General features: G+C 40.6%; 1 protein-coding gene across 3 annotated transcripts; it reads left to right on the forward strand.

The window, feature by feature from the left end:
* The first annotated feature begins 158 nt into the window (after nucleotides 1-158).
* SLC35A3 (solute carrier family 35 member A3) lies at nucleotides 159-23081 on the forward strand. 3 transcript variants are annotated; one of them, XM_035333049.1, is made up of 9 exons: nucleotides 6960-7746; nucleotides 10036-10041; nucleotides 10607-10812; nucleotides 11697-11851; nucleotides 11989-12111; nucleotides 13283-13454; nucleotides 15971-16089; nucleotides 16599-16732; nucleotides 21541-23081. In XM_035333049.1, the coding sequence occupies exons 1-9, from the start codon at nucleotides 7712-7714 to the stop codon at nucleotides 21629-21631; spliced, it is 1041 nt and encodes a 346-aa protein (XP_035188940.1). In that variant the 5' UTR covers nucleotides 6960-7711; the 3' UTR covers nucleotides 21632-23081. The 3 variants fall into 3 exon arrangements, with proteins under 3 accessions (XP_035188942.1, XP_035188941.1, XP_035188940.1); XM_035333051.1 differs by lacking the exons at nucleotides 6960-7746; nucleotides 10036-10041 and adding an exon at nucleotides 159-315 and having other exon boundaries at nucleotides 10608-10812; XM_035333050.1 differs by lacking the exons at nucleotides 6960-7746; nucleotides 10036-10041 and adding an exon at nucleotides 2909-3619 and having other exon boundaries at nucleotides 10608-10812.

Here is a 23081-nt window from a genome sequence, read left to right on the forward strand (position 1 = left end):
TTAAAATAACGCTGTTTTAATTTAAGAGTCCACTGCGAGCTGGCGTAGCGCTCCTTCACCGGGCGCACCGCTGCTTCCCTGCCGGGCCGCCCCCTCGCGGGGGGAGGCCCCGGGGGGCTCGGTGCCCTCACACGGCGGTGGCCCCGGGGGCCGGGCGGGGCGGGAGGCGAGGCCCGGCACGGCTCGGCCCGGCACGGCTCTGGGAACGAAGCAGACGGGGCCGCGGCTGCAGCCGGAGCCTTTGCGGGACGGGACCGCGGCGCCCGGAAACAGCGACCGGGGCCGGGCCGTGAGGGGCCAGCGGGGCGCCCGCAGGTGGGAGACGGGGCAGGGCCGGGCTTAGGGCCGAGGGGGGAGGCCTGAGGGAGGCCTCCGCCGGGGGAGCGGGGGAGGTGTGGGGCTGGTGGGGGGTGGGAGCGGGTCTGGGGGGAGGAATGGGGCCGGGAGGGGAACGGCGGCGCCGTGAGCGTGAGGGGAGCGCTGCGAGCGGGGCGGCCTGGGGAAGGGGAGGTGGGGAGGCCGGGGCGGCGAGGCAGCCGTGCCGTAGGGTGTTGCTGCCTCACCTGCCGGCCTGGGGGCGCCCTGTGGCAGGCGCTGGCCGCGCTGGATGCGCTGCTGTGCGTGAGGTGGTCCCGAAGGCGCGGCTCCTGAGGGTGTCAGGGCCCCGCCGTTTCACGGCCAGGTGCTGAGGCGAGAGGGGCTGCGGCAGCGCGAAGCTCAGGTGAGAAACACAACACACAGAGGTACTGAGCGCGGTGGGATGTGTGTCACGGGATAGGGGGGAAGGCAGAAGATACACATCAAAGCGTACTGCAAGCTGTGTCACATCGTAGGGAATCGTGTGAAATCTGTCCTAAATGAGAATGAGGGAGAGCTGGAAACCAGGGGAAAGACTTCTAAGGAATTATTTGGTAGAGAAGGTTGAGGCAGCTTTCTGCGCTGGGGGTTGTATTATTTGAGACCTAAACAGGCCTTAACGATATGCAACAAAATTCCCTAAAATTGAGTGAGCACCCATTGGGAAGCTTTTCAGTTGTGGTGGCCTCTGCGTAGAAGTACTGGGGTTGAAGGCAAGCCTTGCTTTCAGAGAACTTGGGAGCAGACTGACAAAATGGGTGTGGGAACAAACATCAGCTGATGGACTGCTTCTCCCAGAATTTCTGGGGTGCCTTTCTCCGCGGGCACTGTGCACGACCCCTTCGTGCTCACTGCATGTGGGCGCAGAGGGCCTGACCTGTTCAGTTCTCAGCAGACTCCACAGAAAGTGCTGCTGTGTGGACAGGCTGCTAGAGTAGGCTCCAGCTCTGTGACTTTAGCCGCAGCAGGCTGTAGCTCCGTAACTCATGCTTTTCTTTTACCAAGGAGTAAGTGGCACCAAATTTTAGGGGCTGCAGAATGAGTTTGAGGCAGGTGATAGCTGACTTACAATAACCCTTTCCTTTGGAAAACTGTAACTCACGGCTCCTTTGTCCGTTATCTCTCCTTCTGGGAGATAAGGATCCATTGCTTTGGGATGCATTATGTTCTGGTGTGTGGAAGCAGAGTGTGTAGTGAAAACATAGGTCTGGGGAAAGGCTGTGGTAGAAGTAAGTATAAATTTGATTTGATTAATGCAATATGTTTAGAAGTTGCTCTATATACCTAACAATCCTGCATTTCCTTATGGTGGTTATGGTGCTTTCTGTAATAACACAGAAAAGACAGGGATCATCTGAACCAGGTACCTAGGGGAATGAAATCATGGTTTAATCAGGGCAACACATTCTTGATCTCTGGGACAAGCTTGCTACATGTAGCTAGCTATTCCTCTTATATTATTTGTGAATGGCTTGCCATCTGGGCTTATTCTTCATCAGTTACTTCAGTCCATGGCTATGCTGCTTCCGCAGGCTTAGTGCCCTCATTGGAACTCAGGAGGCTGCACAGCTGGACTGCAGGGGAGGAGGGATTAAGATGTGTACCCCTTAGGAACCAGCCTAAGAGCATATGACGGTGAGGAGTTTGGGATTTTCCCATTTGAACCATTCACACTTTTGAATCTTGTCTTATATTCAGACCCCTTCAGTACACTGCTTAGCTGTTTAAATTTATTGGTAATTACTAGCTTTCTGCAATAAGTGCATAACCGTGAGCTGTAGCTGAACCCCAGCTGTGTTCAGCGTTCGCTCTCTCAGCACCTTAAATCGAGCCACGTCATTGACTTGACACCTCTGCAGGAGCTGCAGCGGGGCAGCGCCTCAGTTCATCCCCAGCCTGATGTGGCACTCACGTGTGTTTGAGGAGGGATGGGTTTGAACTAAAACAGAACTGACTGCCTGCTTGCTCTCAGAGTCTGAGTGTGACTACGAGTATCTTTCCATACTGTGACCTGTACAATGAATGCAGTGTGTGTACTGTTTGAAAAAGAGAGAGGCAGGTTGTATCAAATTTCCATGCTGGCAGGCAGGCGTTGGCTTAATAACTTGAGTCAATATAAAACTATTGCACTACTGTGCACATATAAAAAGTCTTTTATCTTATAAGCAGTGCTGAAGGTAGATTTAGTTCCATGAGGGCCTGTATTTCCCAAGCACCAAATATTTATACTCAATATGCGATTTCTTGAACACTCATCAAACCAAATTAGATTCTCATCAGTCAAAAAAAAAAAATCTTATCTTTGGGTTCTTAGCTTTGCTGTAAAGGATGAAGTTTTGGTTGGCTTGGGGTTTGTTGGTTTGCCGGGTTGGGGTGTTAAAGTGTATTTAGCCACACTGAAAATTTGTCTTACATTTGAGAGTCACAATTCTCAACTTTTCTCTCTGATATGTAGATTAGAATGGTGATTTTTTTCCCAAGCAAAAAAAGAAAAATCCTTTGTGTGGTCATTAAAAAGAGAAAACAAAACAAAAAAACAAACAACAACAAACAACAACAACAACAAAGCAGTGTTACATTCTGCATGTTTTTTTGTGAATATGGAAGAAAACCTTACCAAAGTCCTGAGCAATCTGTGGCATTATTTGAAATTAGATATTAGTTAATATGTAATTGCATCCTCTTTATTAGACTTGGCAACGTCAGACTTTTCCTGGTTGAATGATATGCCAGTGAATCACTGATAGATCTTTCCAGTATCCTTGGCAAAAGCCTACGTTTTTGGACCAAAGTTGAGAAGAAATCATTGGCTGGTCTTTAGCAATTACATTTTAATGTGTAACTGCTCTGTATATAATTACCTTTTATCATCAGCATGATTTTTAGAAGGCCACATTTCAGGAGCTAGGTCCATCAGTGTTCTACTGTGTTGTGCTTGATATCCTTCTCATGAAGTATTGTTTGAAAGTAGTGATGCTTTTATTTTTATTTTTTAACTAGTTAACATTTTTTTTTTAATGTAAAAGGAGAAATTGGAATTACTACTATAATGAAACCTTCATTTGGAGAGAAAACAAAAAGAAAAAACATTGTTAAACACTTTTTGCTAGGAGAAAAAGGGAAAAACTCTGCTAGAGTATTTGCTCTTATAATACTTACTAGAAGAATACAAGCTTAAAGAAAAGCAGTGCACTTAATTCACATTATAAAGTATCCAGCAAGAAGAATGAGTAACAAACTGGAAAACAAATGCAGGAGCAAGATAAGTTGACAAGTATAGATAGTTTATGTGAGGGAACAGAGGTGAAACCTCTGTCCAGTATGAGGAAGATGGAAAGCATTAATAGTGACGTTTTAAACATTAGAAGTACCAGCTTTGAGGTTAGTACAAATATTTACAGCTTTATTATGGTTTTCATAAAATTGACAGACACGTGAAAGATTTACATATTTGGGGCAGAATGAGGAAGAGGTGCAATATTGAATGACAGAAATCCAAATTTAGCAGTTAAATATTTGTTTGCGTGTAAAATCCTGTTCAGAAACCAGTTCGGCAGCACTTACCAGATTCTGAAAGGTCTTCGCTTCCTCAGTACCATCTGGAATATTTATTTACATACATAAACTATCCGTTGTATTAGGTACTGCTTTCAGGTGTAAAGAAGGCGATACTGAGCCCGATAGCTTCTAAACCAACACTTTATGGAACAGAGTCTCCCTCTGAGGAATGTAGCTGGGTTACAGAAAGCAGCATGCTATTTGCATGCCATCCGACCCAGGGAAGAGGGCAGTGCACATGGTAAGACAGAGAAGGAAGAGTTTTAGTGGGGGGAAAGAAAAAGAAGTTCTTCAGGTTCTGTGAGCTAGCTCTCACTCTGCCTCCCTGTTGTGCTTTCCCTCTTTGTTGCCAGCTTATTGTTTTTGTGTAGGAACAGCAGCAGTATTGGGTTCACGTTCCTTCTGAGAAATGTGAGAACACAGTCCTGTTTCTTTAATCTGCGGTGTCGATTTCAAAGATTTCCACCCAGGAAGTGCATCCATGCCCGTTCCACCAGAATGAATTAGTGTACGGTACTGTTCACTTTCCTCTTTTTCCCCTTCTCTGAGGCAGACTTAATCAGTGTTTATTTTCTGGCAGGTCTCCAACACAGAACTTGTGTACTGGCACACAAAACTTAATCAACTTTTCCTTTTGCATTTGTTAAGAGTCTGGCAAATCCTGTCAGCTTTGTAACTGTGTGACTGCCTTTTCTTTGGTTAAGCACTCTTAAGGTCGTTAATAGTAAGACGGAATAAGAGCAAGCCACAGCAGCAACTTCCACTGTAGAAGACCTTCAGCAGTGAAAATGCTGCACAACTGGGCTGGGAGCAATGCAGTTCCTGCAGTGCTGTCACTGGGAAGTTGGGAATCATACAATTTTTAGTTTTGGTTTGGTTTTGTTTTTGTTTTAACTTGCTTGTTTAGAAGATAGGGAGGAGTAGATACAGTTGCCCTTAGAAGTTATTGTTATGACCAATCTTTTGGTAAATGGGTAGAAAAATAATGCACATGCTACTTCTGTTGGCTGTGGGAAGGCCTCATTTCACCATTTTCTGTTAGTCTGTGATTGCTCTTGACCCAGGGCATTATTCCCAGGCTGTCACCTAGGAAGGCCTTTCCTTTTTAATCCGCAACCTGCTTTGTGTGACTTTGGGATCGTGTTTTACAGTGAGTTACTTGGCACCTGCCGCTCACTAACGCAGCCTATTGTGTCTCTTACCCAGCAGGTAGCATATGGAATAATTGCCGTGGATTGCTACAGTCATTTCATGGAGGGGACATGATTGTTTTAATCTGGGAATTTAACCTCTGCTTTTCTTCTGACTTGCTGGAATTCATACTTAACTGCTTTGTTTTATCTGCTTCTCAGGATAGTGTTGTGTGTTTGGTTTATTTTGGGTGCTGAATTCCTTTTGAATTTTTTGTATAAACCCCTGAAGTTTCAGAAACGTAAGGAAAGTTAAATTTAATACATTTAAAGTGAGCCTGCTGCAGTGACTGTAAGAAAAGCTTTCTAGTAATTGAAACTGAGTTAGTGACATACAGTGCAGAATACTAGTTAATTTAGGGTAGTCTATAGTTGCTAAAGAAATGCATAGTCAAGTGAAATCTGGATCATTTGAGCATGAATTGAAATCTTTTTTTTAAAATTATCAAATAATGAGAAAATGCAAGAGCTTAAAAATTCAACGAGTCTAAAACATGCTGATCAAATAAGACACGTTGTGTTAGACAACGCTGAGTCTTAAGGGTTCTGTGCGTACGTTATCTTAATTTCTTTGTATCATCACGGTGTGAAATTTAGGGAGCACCTGGACCGGTGTGATCACCCTGTGCTCTTTCGTTCTTGCCCACGGTGTCAGACCAGGCTTGCGGAAGGGATCTCCTTATATGCAGTGTAACTCAAACACCCTTGGACAACGTCTCAAGATGATCTCTTGTCTCTGAGTTTAATGAGGCGTTTTATTTAAAATAGGTTGGTCGTATTTCCTGCTAGAATTCTCTTTTTTAGTGGTTTAGGTATCTGTAGCTACAGTAACTCTGTTAGATTTGGAGGCCTCCTACAAACTCAAGAATGGAATAAACTCTTAAATAAATCCTTAATTTTGTGCAAGATTCTCTTGCTGTGGATATATAGCAGCTGAGAAGCTCAAAAGTTTATACAATCAGATCTTTAAGAGACAGAAGTTTTAAGTCCTCTGATTTTCTTCTTGTTGCTCATATAGTAAATTCTGATAATATTTGTGGGTTTTGTTCAAGAACAGAGAGAGGAAAATGAAATACACCCTCTGTTTACTGTCCATTAAGCCAAATTGATTGTATTCCTTTTGACCTAATATATTACTTCTGTAACCAGTAGTTTACCAGTATTTCATGAAGGAGAGTGTAAGAATGATATTAAAGTCAAACTTAAGATGTAACATTTTAACCTGTAGTAGAGAAGTTACTAAAGGAAATGAAAATCTGCAAGTCAGAAATACATTCATTCTGTCTGAAAGAATATTATGAAGTGGAACTGGGTGATTTTACACTTCTAAAAGTCTGCTTCCTTCTAACGGTTATTTTTCAGACTTCGCACAGTATGACATTTTATGAGCTGGAGGTCAGTATTTCTTGTATAGTTGGTTTTTTATCATTTTCTCATGTTGCAAAACCTTTTCCACATCCTTCTCCCTTTTGTTTTGGAGGAGAACAGCTCCTCCTGTAGCATCCCTGTACATTTTATCCACCGGTGCACTGGCATCCCCAGCGGATGAAATACCATCCTGGCTCCCTGCAGGTAGACTCTCGGTGCTGGCCTGCCCCTCGCCTCTTCCCTACCTTCTGCGTCGGTGGCTCTTGCTGTTACTGTAGGGTGCGGCTACACGGTACGCTGAGTAAACTGGGCGGGAGCAGTTTGGTGTATTGTATTTTTCTCTTTTAGCTAGACTAATAAAAGAAAAAGATAACGAGCCTAATAAAGTCGCAGAGTTAATGTGACCACTGAACACCCGGTCTTTGAAATAGCACATGTAAATGTGGTTCATGAACAGATGCATGCTGCAGAGCACTGAGTAGCCTGTCCAAAGTCCGGTAAGAAATCAGCCTGGGAGGAACCCTGGACAAAAGAAGCGGGTCTGGAACTTTGGTTTTGTTACTGAATTAAGACCTCAAGATGCAGGCTGTTACTGATAACAGTATTTAATTTCATTTCTGACTGCAAGGTTCATTGCAGTGGGGGTAGCAGGAACTCCTGGCTAGATGGGTGATACGCCCCGGGCAGTGATCTGTACATCTAAGCTTCCTGTGACTGCAGTCGAAGACAGTTCAGCTGTTTAAAGTTCAGTACTTGCCTCATCTTCTGGATGCAGTCCCCAGTTTGCACCAAGTTTTAAGGACTGATAAGCAAATGTTATAAAAGCAGGGAAGAGAGGTGAGGATAGTTGATAAGACATTGTTTGCTCAGTTGAGGGTGCTTAGTTCATTGGTATATGTAAGGATCAGAAGTTCCTGCTCTGTGAACCAGTTAGTTTTAGTACATCATGAAACTTGTTCTCTGCAAACCTGTCAAGCTGACCACTGCCAAGACGGCTTTTAATCTATTCAGCTATCAAACTGGACTCTTAAAGTCAATTTTTTATGAATTTGGGAAACTCTGAAACTGCTTTGGTGAATTATTGTGAAGAAATACGTTCTGCTACCAGTGCTTTTTTGGACACGTTTGGCTTCACAAAGCAGCTTGGTAAATGGGACGAAGCAGAGTTGTGACTGCGTTTCTGGAAGCAAGATTACATCAGTACTGTTACTGTGGGGAAAGGTCCCTCTTTTTGGATCATGATTACTAATCGGAATAATACTGTAGTTCAAGATGTGGTATGTGCTCCTTACGGATTTGCTGGGGGGCTTACTAACCTGCTGTGCTTGTTGGTAGGCTTTCGTACTGAATGCTTTGAGGCTTGCTCATAACCAAGGTATTGGTGATACATTTTTGCACTGCGTAGTATACTATAAGCTGCTTAGTAAAGAGTTAGATTTCAGCAAGAAATGCATCTGAATGTTACTTTTTGTTACTGTGACCTATTTCATTGAAATTACTGAACTCCGAGAACTGTGAACATTTCTAAAATAATTTGTCACTTTACAGTGACAAATGCCAGAATGCCGAAATTTTAGTCACAGTTCAGCAGAGCTGTGTGTTCCCATTTCCTATATTTGGTTCAGAAGCTTTTTCAGAAATGAAAACCACCAAGTTTTTTAAAAACATACTTCTCTCTTAGTGTATTTTTATGAGATTGTGTTGTTCATCATAACCACGTATTATTCTTTGTGCATCCAGATTTTCAGGTCTCAATACTAAAAAATTAGGTAGATGGAAAAGCAGCATAGAAATGGTGTGAGTTGGCCTCTAAATGTGTGTTTGCCTATCAGTTTTTTCCTGTAGCATAGCCAGACCTTTTTATAAAGTTCAATTCTGTCTTCTCTGTCAGTGGAATTATTTTTCCTTTTCCTTTTTCTCCCTCTATTTTCTCTGTTGTGTTGGTATTCCTCCAGAGGGTATGACGTCTGATCTTTCATGCCCTCTCTTCATCGCTTCAGAGAAACCGTTCCTTTTCATCTTCCACCTTGTTCTCATCTATAGCAAATATACTGCTAAAGGTGCCTCTCCCTGACTAACTATTCTCCACGTTGTTCTTGGGGTGCATGGTTACAGTTATCCTCGTGTCAGGGTTATTCCATCAGAACTTGTTCTTTGGAAAAAGTTAGCAAAACTTAACTTTTGTCTGTCGTTTTCTTCTTCATGGGTGACATTTCTGTCTGATTTATACTGTTCTCTGCAGTTGCACCTTCAGCATTCATTTCTTCAGAGAAGAAGCTACGAAGTCATAGTTCATGCAAAAGTATCTCTGGTTAAGTTTCCTTAAAGAAATTCTTGTGCGTTACTTCTTCAGCTTCTGCCTGCAGGCATCTTTTTATTTCTCCTTTTCTATTAGGCTTTTGCAAATATTTTGGCAGCTGTATGATTCTTGAGGTTAACAACCATGTATTGTAGGATGTGTCCATAGTTTGTACCTCCATGACTGTCGGCACTTCATAGATGCTTGCAGGTTACTGAGGTGTCTCTTAAGTATTGATGCCATATAGACACTCAGCTGACTTTGTATACTTGACTGAAAAAAATTGTCTACAGCTTAGAGATGGGGTAAGGACAAGTCAGAAATATTTGAATAACACAGCTCTGCAGACCTCTGAAAAAATAGCCATGACAATCGTTGTGAAATGCATCTTTAGTTAGAGAAGTACAGTCAGAGAGAAACCACTTCAGTTTCAGTTGCAGATACTTAGAGGTTCCAGCACCTCATTCTGCAGTGTGTACAAAACTAGATAGTTAAGAGTCAGAATTTGTGTAAAAAATGGTGTACTCTGTAAATGTAAAGCGCATATAGGGGCAGCTTTGGCAGATGTATCCAATAAGTACTACACAGCAGCTTTACACCGCTAAAAATTAGAACTGCATGCAATGTATTGGCTTGGTACTATTTTTCTTTTACTTGAAAGTGTCTGTTAACTTTTAGTTACTGGTTTGCTTTTATTTTGGCATTATGAAACACTGCTTGTTCTTTGAATAAGTGGGTAGTGAAGACTGTAAGATTTAATTTTCTAAAGGGAAACATTTTTGCATATATGGATTTTCTTCATACTTAAGGTGTATGAAGAATATCAGGAAGCAATGTAACATTCTGAGTGGCGGTGGTGCATTTTTGAATTTCCTTGCAATATATCGTGCTTCCAAAAGCAGAATTGCTTTCTGTTAGTCTCCTGCACTACGTTAGTGCTCAAATTGGTGGGAAAGGGCAAAGAAACGATGTCAGCTTTGCTGAAAGTTCATTCTAGGTATGAAGGGCATACAATTTTACTAGTGTAAGGTTTGTGGTTCTGAATGCACTATGAGAAAGTAGGTGCAGTCACTTACATGCAACTCATTTTTTTCTGAGCAGGATAATAAGCAGGACAGAATTAGTGTTGTTTCCCCTGCTGCCCACCATCCTATGTATCTTCCTGTCCAACCCTGCTTCCCCACAACTCTCCTGTTCTTTCGGCTTCAGGCACACCCCTTATTCTCACTTCAAGCAGGCCAGTCCTCACCCAGCCTTAAACCGCCACATCACCACCTAGCAGGGCAGAAAGTGCAGCCTGAAAAGCTCTTCAGAGAGAGGGAGAGAAATCTCCTCCTTCCACCTCTCTGTTGTGGGGATAGCTCCTTGCAGCAGGTGTACCGAGCATTCTGCAGTACCGCAATATGGGGCTTTTTATTTTATATTTTGAAGATATCTCTTATATAGGTGAAGGCTCAGAAGGACTGTGACTGGTTTAACTTCAGAGATTTCTTTTGTGAAACCAGTTATTGGAAAGTTAATTGTAAGTTAGGAGTCCTTATTTGACTTTTTTTTAACAGATAAGAAATACTGCACTGTATTCTTCTATTAACTGTTACGTTTAATATTCTAATACGTGTCCCCATTTCTAATCACGTATTTAAAAATATTTGTAAAGTGTTAATCTCCTTTCTCTCTGTAAATATCAGATTAGGTTTGTTGTTTCCTTTTGCGGGCTGAGGTCTCTGGCTAACATTTTTAATATGCTGATTCCTAAGGGAAATATCCGTGCAATGTTAACTTTTAAGCCTGTTTTTATATGTTTGTTGTTTTTGTTTGTTTTGGTTCTGTTTCAGGAAAAAAATAATCAAGAAATGTCTACCAATTTAAAGTACCTTTCCTTGAGCATCCTGGTTTTTCAGACCACAAGTCTAGTGTTGACCATGCGTTACTCTCGGACACTGAAAGAAGAAGGACCTCGTTACTTATCCTCTACTGCAGTAGTTCTTGCTGAACTTCTGAAGATTTTTACCTGTATTCTATTGGTCTACAAAGACAGCAGTATGTGTTAAATTTTGCACCTAGTAATTTTTGTAATCAATATGCTGTATTGTAATAGCAACTGCAAGGCAGCCATGTGAGTATGGGCCCACAATAAAACATTTTCCTTCTCGTTTAAGAAGTATTCTTGGAAAGACTGTAGTCATTCTTCACATCTCAACGCCTAATGTATTGTATATTTGCTGAAGAGCATTCTCTTTAAATGTCTAGGAATACTAAGGTATGCAAGAATAACTTTTCTACTAGCAGCTTGAAGCTTGTGTTTTTTCGGGCATTTTAGGAAATTCATAAATAGAAGTAGGAAAAAACATGAATGGTAATGTAGAAACATATAGCAAACAAAATGACAGATGCTGGAGGAAGGAAGCAATTGCATTAATACAGAAAGAAGCAAAGACTTAAGCTCAAAAAAAAGTATATTTGCATTTCATATCATTCTTACCTTGTCTATTTTGTACTGCATTTATCCAATTCCTTGACATACATATTTGGTCTTCAGTAATTTAAAAACATCATTATGTACGCGTAAATATTGCTGACTTGGTAGGCTCCTAAATGTGTACTGTTTAGCTGATGTTCTTTAATGTATCATCTTGAAATATATATGTAATTATTAGTAAGTTTTACCTTAACATAGTTTGAGTAGTTGTTCTAGTTCTGATAGTCAGAACTAACTACAGCAAGACACTTTGCAGGAGGCTTTTAAAAAAATGAGGCTTATGAGAACCAAACAAACATTATGCAGTATTTTGAGTTCTTGATAGTGGTGATAGCTACAGAAAGGGGGTGATAATGTTGAGTACATTGCTCTCTCCTTTTTCTCTTTTTTTTTTTTTTTGTTCCTCTCCATTTAGTTAATGTCTATTTCTGTGTTTCTTTGGTAGAGTGCAATTTACGGGCTCTGAACAGAGTGCTACATGATGAAATCCTTAATAAGCCCATGGAAACTCTTAAACTTGCAATTCCTTCAGGAATTTATACTCTTCAGAATAACTTGCTGTATGTAGCATTGTCAAACCTAGATGCAGCCACATACCAGGTAATGTACATTTGGATTGCTCCGTAAGGTTTTTTTTTCTTTCTTTTTTTTTTTTTTTTTTAAAAAAAAAAAAAAAAAAAAAGAAAAAGGAAGAAAACATGAATTATGTGGTAATAACTGTTTCTGGGTTCTTTTAGGTTACATATCAACTGAAAATTCTTACCACGGCACTCTTTTCTGTGTCCATGTTAAGCAAGAAATTGGGCGTATACCAGTGGCTGTCATTAGTAATTTTGATGACAGGAGTGGCATTTGTGCAGGTAAATAGTAGCAGGTGGTTTGTAATGTGCCTGGGTAATGTGTTTAATCAAGGAACATGAGTTTCTATCCTGATGATACAGCTTCCTGATTCCACCACCTCTGTGCCAGTAGCAGAGTACAGCCAGGAGCTACAAATCACAGAGCTAGAGGACACCAGAAATGATTCGAAGGCAAAAGATAGCAACCTCTTCATGTGTTCTGCTGTAGAATGTGGCTGGGCCTCTGGAGCATCCTTCAAATAACAGCATTACAAGTATTTATTAGCACACTTCTTCTGACGTTAGCGATTTGGATTCACAGGCCTTACACGATAGCACAGTCCTGCTGCTTGCCTTATGATACAGTTTCACCATGGCAAATTTACTCAAACCATTTTGAGAGCAAAATTAATGCCAAATGATACAGCTACAGGGGTTTGTAGTTTTCAGAGGGTAGGATCTGGGGATATGAGGCTATTCTAAGAATTTTTAACAGATTTTAGCATATCCTAGAAATCTTTATCTTAAATCATAAGGATTTTAAAAAAATTCTAAGGATCAAGCATTATGAACTTTCAAATTTAATTATTAAAAATGAGAACAGAACATTCTGACAGTAATTAACAGTCTCTTCAATACGTTGTTGCCCATGGCATTGCCGTTTATTCTGTTAGCTTTAGATGCATTGCAAGGTTTAGTTTCACAAAGTTCAGCATATTTTAGCTCTCACACTGAGGAGTGATTTTGTATGACACACACAAAAGACAATTCACCACATTTTAAAGACAGCTGTTGTAAGTGGTATTCTGATTTATATTTGTATGGAGAATAGGTAACTACCTGGCATGTAGTAAAAGTTAGTGACTGCAAATAACCAGGATGGATCATGCTGGGATTCAGAAACAGTGCTGACAGTCCAGAAACATGTCAGATAAAATCCTGTTTAAATTGATAGGTATTCTCCCAGCTGAGTCACAACTTCACTCGTTACAGATACATAGAAAGAAAAGTTATGATTTTGCAGTTCTTTAGAAGTATTTGTGATGCAAAATGTAAAACCTTACAAGCATGTGATTGTCTGCATTTAGTAACTGGTATTATTGCTTAAGAGAAAAAAAAAACAACTTGCATGTTGTAGATGCTCATGACTTTATTTTAACAATGACATTTGAATAACTGTTTTTACATCCAGTGGCCTTCAGACTCTCAAGCAACAGCTGCTAAGGAACATTCAGCAGGATCTCAGTTTGTAGGCCTGATGGCAGTTCTTATAGCATGCTTTTCTAGTGGATTTGCTGGAGTTTATTTTGAGAAAATTTTAAAGGAAACTAAGCAGTCTGTGTGGATCAGAAACATTCAGCTTGGTAAGTTTAATTTTAGTCTTCTGTTACAACAGGAATACTGTATTCTGAAGAATTAAGATAAATGTGCAAAAAATACAAAATACTGAAAACATTTTAGTATTCTGCATACATGTACTTTATAAATAAGAGTAGTTTAAACTCTGCTAGATAGAATTCTAGGAATTGCTTTCTACTGTCAACCTAGTTCTTGATTTAACTTGATTATAGAGTGTTTGTCACTTTGTCCGGAATATGTGAATTGAATTTGTATTTAAAATGGTCTAAAGAATGTTATCTTATGCAGGGTTTTGTATATTCTTTGTGTCTTTTGCACTAATTAATCAGATAAATGTACATATTATCTTTTTCTTTTCCATATTTTTTCTTTTTATTAGAGAGCATAGGAACATTAAAACTAAATATGTTTCTAAAACAATGCTTTGAGACCTATTTTAAAATTAACATTTTTTCTCTTGTCTGGATAGAAAGTTTTTATAGCTTGGCACTTTTAATACAAAAAGAATTCATACATTCGTGAATAAAGCTGAGGTAATTTATTATGATTATTTCAGTACAAAGGTCAGTTTGTTTTAGTTGTCTGTGTAATCACCAAAGAAAGGTATGTGCAAATGTTCATCCTAACTATGTGAACACCTGCACCTATTAGTAAGGGAGTACTTTCTATTTCCAGAGTCGTTCTAGATCTTCTAGACCACAGATATAAATGACAACAGAGTTGATCCATTTTCCTGAATGTGTTTTCCTTCACCTCAGAGCAATCTTGTCCAGTTTATGAGATGAGAAATACCACAACAGCAATATCTTTTTGTTCCTGTTTTTGCAATAGGAACACAACGGACCGATGGACTTGCCTTCTTCCTCTAATGGGATACCTGTGGTCCTCACCTGTAGGCAATAATTATTATTGCATATTTCAGTGAATTTTTGGGGCAGAATTTGAACTTTACAACACTTAGTATAGACTTTTGATGAAATTCACAGTCCGGTAGACTTAAGCCATGAGGATGTTTTGTTTCATCAGGCTGTGTACTGGGTCTTGTAAAAGGTAACAAAGTACCATAAAAACAAGAGATGGTGTTTTTTTTTTTTTTTTTTTTTTTTAATTAACTAGTCGCTAATATTTATAAAAAAATTAATTAGCTAGTCGCTAATAATTGATATATGAAGACATAAATGTTTGTAAGAGTCGTGAAAATCAGATCACCTGGTTTATTTTTTTTTTAATTTGCTTCAATACTAAATTCAGTAGAATATGTTTCTGGTTACATTTGTTTTCCAGTTCAGAAATGAAATTAATTTTGTCATATTTCATAAAGGATTTCCTGATACAGCTTTTAGAAAATATTTAAAACATTAAACTATCATTTCAGAAATAATTTCATGTATCCTTTCTGCAAGTGCAAGATAGTTACCCACTTCAGATGTTACGTCATTCACAGACAAGTCAGTCATATGCAAGAGCTTTGAAAAAGAGCTTTACCTAAAATACAAAGAACAAAAAACATACATCCGACCTGATTTTCATTTTCATATCCGTAGAGACTTATTAGAACTGTAGGAAAAAATGAAAAAAATATTTGAAAATTTTTTTGAAAAACTGTTCTCATTCAGTTTCTAACACATGCTAGTATCTTACCTGGATGTATAAATACTTGGTTTCTTGTTTCTGTATTTTAGCAGCTCAACAAGAAAAGAGAAATAATTGGTTTAATATGAGTCAAATCTAAATTATTATGTCTACAAAAAAAAAGTATTTCCTGTCAAATTGAGGGTTTCACTTCACTCAAAACAAGGCCCTTCTTTTTAGATGCAAGAAAAATCAATGAAAATAGCAGTCAGCTTTTCACAGAAATGGAGTGGAGTAAGTGATTCCCCTTTCCTGCTCAGGACTAGAGCCTAGATCAGTCATGGAGGAGATGCTTTCATCACTTCATTCCTGAGGGGATTACAGAAAGTCTCCTGTCTGATAGCAGAACATTGTAGTCACCAATTTAAAAACTCACCTCAGTTTCTTCTTTTGATGTTGTCACTGCTAGTAAACATTCATTGTGTTTGAGGCTGCTAGACAAGGGTCTTGGAAGTGGGATGCTTCCAAAACTGGACTGATCGGTCCCTCTTTTGCTATGCCAGTGGCCAGCTCCTCCTCTGAAAGGTTTCCCTGGTTTTCCTTCCTGAAGTGTGACTTCAGCCTTCAGTCATGACAAGTTTCAGAAAAACTGTGCTTAAGTGAGTTTTTTTTTTTACATGCCGTAAACAAAAATCACCTAATTTCAGTAGAAAGTAATGGAAGATACGGATATAAGAATGTCACAATGGACACAAGGAAAACTTGTTTTAAGTGTGGAAAATAGATTTTTTAAAGGGATGATCTATCTGAACACTGATTGCATTTGAGTGTGGTGATGTTGGAAGTGCAAGTCCTATTTTAAAATCAGGTACATGTGAGCAGACCTTGAACAAGGAACCTGTTTGCATGTTTTTTGCCTGAAGTTTTTAAGTCAATCTTGTACTTTCAGGATTTTTTGGTAGCATATTTGGACTGATGGGTGTATACATTTATGATGGAGAACAGCTATCAAAAAATGGATTTTTTCAAGGATATAATAAACTTACTTGGATAGTTGTTGTTCTACAGGTAAGATATCCTCTATCATGCTTTGTGAGCTGGGGACATTTCTGTAAATGACTGGGGAAATGAGTGTAATTGAAGCTACTGAGAATTCTATAGTTAAGTCTGATACAGCACTATTAGAATAAACCTCTAAATAAAAACCTGGAGAATTCAGAGCAAGTATATGATCAGCTATTGTGCAACATGAAAGCATGTAAGCATTTTTTCTTTTGAAATGCTTAAAAAAAATGAAAGAAAATGTATGCCCTTTCTCCTTTGGCTAAAAAAGCAAGTGTAAAGTACAAGAATTTCTTCTACTGATTTAGTAATAGTAATATGGTAAACAACTTCTTTATTGGGAATTGAAAAACACCACTACTTATCTTCAACAGTGCATATACCTAACAGAAAATAAGTGTTTCTAGACATAGACAAAAGCTTGTCTTGAAGTAAGAGTATGTTGTTAAAATAGGTGCTCCCAGTGGAATTACCACATTGGAAATCCAAACTTCATTTTCAAACTTATTTTTCAGGCACTTGGAGGCCTGGTGATTGCTGCTGTTATAAAATATGCAGACAACATTTTAAAGGGATTTGCAACTTCTCTCTCTATTATTCTGTCAACATTGATCTCCTATTTCTGGCTTCAGGATTTTGTTCCTACAAGGTAAGAATTATTTTCCATGTGTATAGAGGGGAAAGAAAAAAAAAAAAAAGCAATAGTTGAAAACTTAATGCTTACCAGATATAACTTCAAAATAAATAAATAAATAAGCCAGCCTTTATAAAATATTTAGATTCAACTCCCACCGAAAAAATTAGTTTCATACCATAACTATCACTTAAATTTTGCAGTATAATTGGCAAGATCAAATTTTCTGTAAGATAGAGCACCCTACAGGTCACAAATAATTGAATCCCAAATTTCATCTTTTGACAAAACATCCTCTTTGTTCCAGGCTCTATGTTTTAGTTCACTGTTCTTTCTATCCTCCACCCATTCTCCCTGTTTGTTCAGCTCATTCCTCATTAGCTTTGATGCTTGCCTTGCACTGCGGTTAGCCCTGCTCCTTGAACTGGCCTCCCCCTTGTGGCTAAAAGTGAGCACCGCTAGCTCATGCCGAGCCTGTCGTCCACCAGAATCCCCGAGTCTCTGGCTGCAGGACTGCTCTCAATGTGTTCTTCTCCCAGTCTATGCTCCTGACTGGGATTGCCCCGACCCAGGTGCCTCGCACCTTGCCCTTGGACTTGTTGAACCTCATTCGGTTCATGTGGGCCCACTTCTCCAGCCTGTCCAGGTCAATGTACATAATAGGACCGTTGGTCATAATGGACCTATGTTTCTCACATACAATACACATTCCTAGTTTTAAAATATTTCTGATATAAATAAAACTTTATTTTTAAATCTAAAAGTAGTATTTGCAGTACTAGCAGGAGGAGCTGGCAGGGTTCACTGAGAGGGCTTTAAACTAGGTAGGAGGGGGACGGGGAGGGAATAAGGCTCGTTAGAGGTGTGCCAGGGAGAACAATGTCAGGGCCGGGGGAGCAGGCAATGGCCCAGCTGAAGTGCATCTACACCAATGCATGCAGCATGGGCAACAAACAGGAGGAGCTGGAAGCCATCGTGCAGCACGCAGGCTATGACTTGGTTGCCATCACTGAAATGTGGGACCACTCTCATGACTGGGGTGCTGCAATGACTGGCTATAGGCTCTTCAGAAGGGACAGGCAGCGCAGAGGGCTGGTGGTGTGGATCTCTATATTAGATTGTTTTGATGTTGTGGAACTTGAGGCTGAGACTGGGAATGATAAGGTTGAGTCCCTATGGGTTAGGACTGGCGCGAAGGCCAACAAGCCAGGCATTCTGGTGGGGGTCTGTTACAGACCGCCAAACCAGGATGAGGAGACGGATGAGGAATTCTGCAGGCAGCTGGCAAAAGTTGCGAAATTGTTGGCTCTTGTCCTCATGGGGGACTTCAACTTCCCATACATATCCTGGACATGCAATACAGCTCAGAGGAAGCAGTCTAGGAGGTTTCTGAAGAGCGCAGAAGATAGTTTCCTGATGCAGCTGGTTAGTGAGCTTACCGGGCAGGTGCCCCACTGGACCTTCTGTTCACAAACAGAGAAGGAGTGGTGGGAGATGTGCTGGTTGGGAGCTGTCTTGGGCAGAGTGACCATAAAATGGTATAGTTCTCAATTCTTGGCAAAGTCAGGAGGGGGACCAGTAAAATTGCTGTCTTGGACTTCCAGAGGGCAGATTTTGAGCTGTTCAGGACGCTGGTTGGCAGAGTCCCTTGGGAGGCAGTTCTGAAGGGCAGAGGAGCCCAGGAAGGCTGGGCACTCCTCAAGAAGGAAATCTTAAAGGCTCAGGAGCGGTCTGCCCCCACGGGCCCAAAGAACGGCCTGGCTGAACGGAAAGTTGTGGCTAGAGCTTAGGGAAAAAAAAAGAGGGTTTATGACCTTTGGAAAAGAGGGCAGGCCACTCAGAGGGATTATAAGGATGTTGTAAGGATGTGTAGGGACAAAATTAGAAAGGTTCATCTGGAGCTCAATCTGGCTACTGCTGTTAAAGATAACAGAAAATGTTTTTATAAATACATCAACACAAAAAGGAGGACTAAGGAGAATCTCCACCCTTTACTGGATGCGGGGGGAAACTTAGTGATGAGAGATGTAGAAAAGGCTGAGGTGCTTAATGCCGTCTTTAGCGGCAAGACCAGTTGTTCTCTGGACACCCAGTACCCTGAGCTGGTGGAAGGGGATGTGGAGCAGGATGTGGCCCTTACAATCCACAAGGAAATGGTTGGTGACCTCCTACAGCATTTGGATGTACGCAAGTCGATGGGGCCGGATGGGATCCGCCCAAGGGTACTGTGAGAGCTGGCAGAGGAGCTGGCCAAGCCACTATCCATCATTTATCGGCAGTCCTGGCTATCGGGGGAGGTCCCAGTTGACTGGCGGCTAGCAAACGTGACACCCATCTACAAGAAGGGCTGAAGGGTAGACCCAGGAAATTATTGGCCTGTGAGTTTAACATCAGTGCCAGGGAAGCTCATGGAGCAGATTATCTTGGGTGTCATCACGCGGCACTTGCAGGGCAACCAGGTGATCAGGCCCAGTCAGCATGGGTTGACGAAAGGCAGGTCCTGCTTGAAAAACCTTGACAAAGTGACACGCTGGGTGGATGAGGGAAAGGCTGTGGATGTGGTCTACCTTGACTTCAGCAAGGCTTTTGACACCGTTCCCCACAGCATTCTCCTTAAGAAACTGGCTGCTCTTGGCTTGGACTGGCGCACGCTTCATTGGGTCAGAAACTGGCAGGGTAGCCGGGCCCAAAGAGTCGTGGGGACTGGAGTCAAATCCAGTTGGAGGCCGGTCACTAGTGGCGTGCCCCAGGGCTCGGTACTGGGACCAGTCCTCTTTAACATCTTCATCGATGATCTGGACGAGGGGATCGAGTGCACCCTCAGTAAGTTTGCAGACGACACCAAGTTAGGTGCGTGTGTCGATCTGCTCGAGGGTAGGAAGGCTCTGCAGGAGGATCTGGATAGGCCGGACCGATGGGCTGAGGCCAACGGTATGAAGTTCAACAAGGCCAAGTGCCGGGTCCTGCACCTGAGGCACAACAACCCCAAACAGAGCTACAGGCTGGGAGATGAGGGGTTGGAAAGCTGCCTGGCAGAGAAGGACCTGGGAGTAGTGGTTGACAGTCGGCTGAATATGAGCCAGCAGTGTGCTCAGGTGGCCAAGAAGGCCAGCAGCATCCTGGCTTGCATTAGAAACAGCGTGGCCAGCAGGTCCAGGGAAGTGATTGTCCCCCTGTACTCGGCTCTGGTGAGGCCGCACCTCGAGTACTGCGTTCAGTTTTGGGCCCCTCGCTACAAGAAGGACATGGAGGTGCTGGAGCAAGTCCAGAGAAGGGCTACGAAGCTGGTGAAGGGTCTGGAGAACAAGTCTTACGAGGAGCAGCTGAGGGAGCTGGGACTGTTTAGCCTGGAGAAGAGGAGGCTCAGGGGTGACCTTATTGCACTCTACAGGTACCTGAAAGGAGGCTGTGGTGAGGTGGAGGTTGGTCTATTCTCCCACGTGCCTGGTGACAGGACGAGGGGGAATGGGCTAAAGTTGCGCCAGGGGAGGTTTAGGTTGGATATTAGGAAGAACTTCTTTACTGAACGGGTTGTTAGTCACTGGAATAGGCTGCCCAGGGAAGTGGTTGAGTCACCATCCCTGGAGGTCTTTAAAAGATGTTTAGATGTAGAGCTTAGGGATATGGTTTGGTGGAGGACTTGGTAGTGTTAGGTCGGAGGTTGGACTCGGTGATCTTGGAGGTCTCTTCCAACCTAGATGATTCTGTGATTCTGTGAAAGCAGAACAACGACTGGGACTTAAAAATGGAACTTAATTTATAAGTAGCCTACTATTAAATGTTAGAGGTTTAAGACATTCTGTGTGTTCAAATAGAAATTAGTAAGTAACTTACTAGCCTCTGCAAGCATGGTGAAAATGGAAACTCGTAAATAATTAAATGAGGTAGAGCAGCATGTAGAACTTGAATCCATCTAGTTTAATAGAACTTACTCTTCAGTATGTTCTTATGCCAACATAATTTATTTGAACTGAAACTCCCTAATTGTTTTTCTCACTTCAGCAAACATTTTTGATTGGGATAGTAGATGTAAAGTGCTGAGGTGCTTAAATCTGCTGCAACGGATCATGTCCTGAAATATAATAATCCTTCAGAGAATACAGTTTGCCTGTCATGTGACACATTTTTTTTAGTGTTCGGCACGGAAAATCAGATTGTCAACATTAGCATGTTGTTATTACAAGGTTCTTTTCTAACGTGTACTGGTAGCTATCAAAACAACTTGAAAGGCCCATACTACAAAAGTTGGTAGTGTGGTTTTGTACCACACTACAAAAGATGTCTTTATTATCTTTCCTTAAATTTTTCTGCATCTGCCAAAACTTAGTTTACACTGACTTGCAACTGGTTCTTGGGCAGCAGTAGTTAGTTTTGACACAAGCTTTGGACTTCAAAGCTAACATAACTCCAACAGCGTGATGTATGTCAGATGCTAAAAATGGCTGGGTAACTACAGAAGATGCAATTCTTTAGCTCCTTCTTGAATTTTGCATAGAGCCTTAGTCAAAATGAAAAAAAAATAAAGTTCAGTCTGATTACCTTTGAGAGTTATTCCATGAAGCTATCTTTAACTTTCAAAATATGTCAGTATAATGATATATTATTACTTTGTTTGTCTGTGGATGTGTTTTTTTTTATTTCAAATTCTTCCTGCATTCTTCTCTAAGAAATATATGGAAATAATGTTGTTCATTATAAATTGAATAAAATTTATGCTTTGTTTGTTCCCAAAGGAAAAATGTCCCTTGATTGTATTACATAAATAAAATTGACTTAACTAAAACCAGCTAACATTTTTTTTCTTCTGTTTCTATTCTATTCAGTGTCTTTTTCTTTGGAGCCATCCTTGTAATAGCAGCTACTTTCCTGTATGGTTATGATCCAAAACCTGCAGGAAATCCCATTAAGGCATAGCGGACTTCCTCATCAGCCTGCTTCTCAAGATCATGCACTGGGGGCCTTGCTAGCAATGGCACGTGGAAGGTGTCATTGCGCACTGCAAGGAGAGGATTGCTACCCTGAATCTAGTGAAGAAATGCTTATTGAGTAGTTTTGAAGAACCAGAAGGATTAAAGATGGATCATGATACTGTCTGTAACTGGTGGAAAAAATGGCAGGGGAAAGCCCAGTGCAATGTGCTAATAAAAAACTTGAAAGGAACAAAAAGTTTCCAAGAAACTGCAATTAGGAATGTTTACAGCTTTGACCTGGGATTGCATCAAAAGATTTTACTGTATTGACTGCTGCAGAAATATGTCCTATGCACTCTTTGAAATAGCACATGACAGCATTGTCAGATTTTTTGTTTTTGCAATTTGACTATATTTAATCTTAGTAAATGTTTTTAACTGTTTGTCTATTTACATGAAATCAACTGAATGCACATCATAATTCTAAGTGATGGTTCTAATTAGGTATTCCTTATTAAAACGATGAAAATTGAAGTATGATTGAAAGACATTTTCACTATATCAAATATTTTTATATTTTTAGAAGGCTGATTTAATAACAGAAATGTGTGTTCTGTTGCTTCTATAAAGCTGTTGTAAGAATGTTAACACTCTCACCTAAGTACACAAAGGGAGAAATTGAGAAAGAAAACTGAAAATCTGTGTTGATACTCCGGCCATCATCAGGATAGCTTGCAGTGTTCCAACAGATGCAGTAAGTCTGAACACAGACCAGTAACACACAGTGCAGTGATCTGGCACTACGAGTTGGCTTACAGTTGAGTGCTTGCTCAGATGTAATGTTTATTACTTGTATTGATTATGAATCAGCTTGTGGGTAGAACCTTTAAAGTAGGTGGGTGTTTTTTGTTTTGGTTTGTTTTTTTTTTTTTTTTTTGCTTTAGATATCCCTTGCAGATTATTTTTTTTACCTCCAATTTTAAAACCCTTAATAAACATTTTATAGTCATTATTGTAATCTGTAACAGTTCCATCTGGAGCCATTATGGTATATCATCTGTATACTGTACTGTATTTTATTACAGAGGTGTTTTTTTTAAAACAAGTGTTGTTTACTCATGAATTCTCCAAGGCCATTTCAGTACGTTTGTATTTAATGGTTTAATTAGAGTTTTTTTTCTAATTGTTATTATTTTGTTCTAGAAGTCCTTGAGCTAACAGACCAAAATGGGTTCTGTGGAGCTGTTCAGTCTAGTAGTGGAATTACTTTAAGGGAACAGAATGAAAAATTTACGAACTGTGCAATAGGTAAATATCAAAGCATGCTGTTATTTTGTTTTAAACCAAAAAAAATCATAAAGAAACACAGACTGTTATGAACGCTTTGTTTGTTGAAGGATTTGCATATAGCCAATTGAGACAGAAATACAATGCCAGAACTAGTTTTTTTTTTT

Source organism: Oxyura jamaicensis, chromosome 8 (assembly GCF_011077185.1).
Source record: "Oxyura jamaicensis isolate SHBP4307 breed ruddy duck chromosome 8, BPBGC_Ojam_1.0, whole genome shotgun sequence".
Lineage (NCBI taxonomy): Eukaryota > Metazoa > Chordata > Aves > Anseriformes > Anatidae > Oxyura > Oxyura jamaicensis.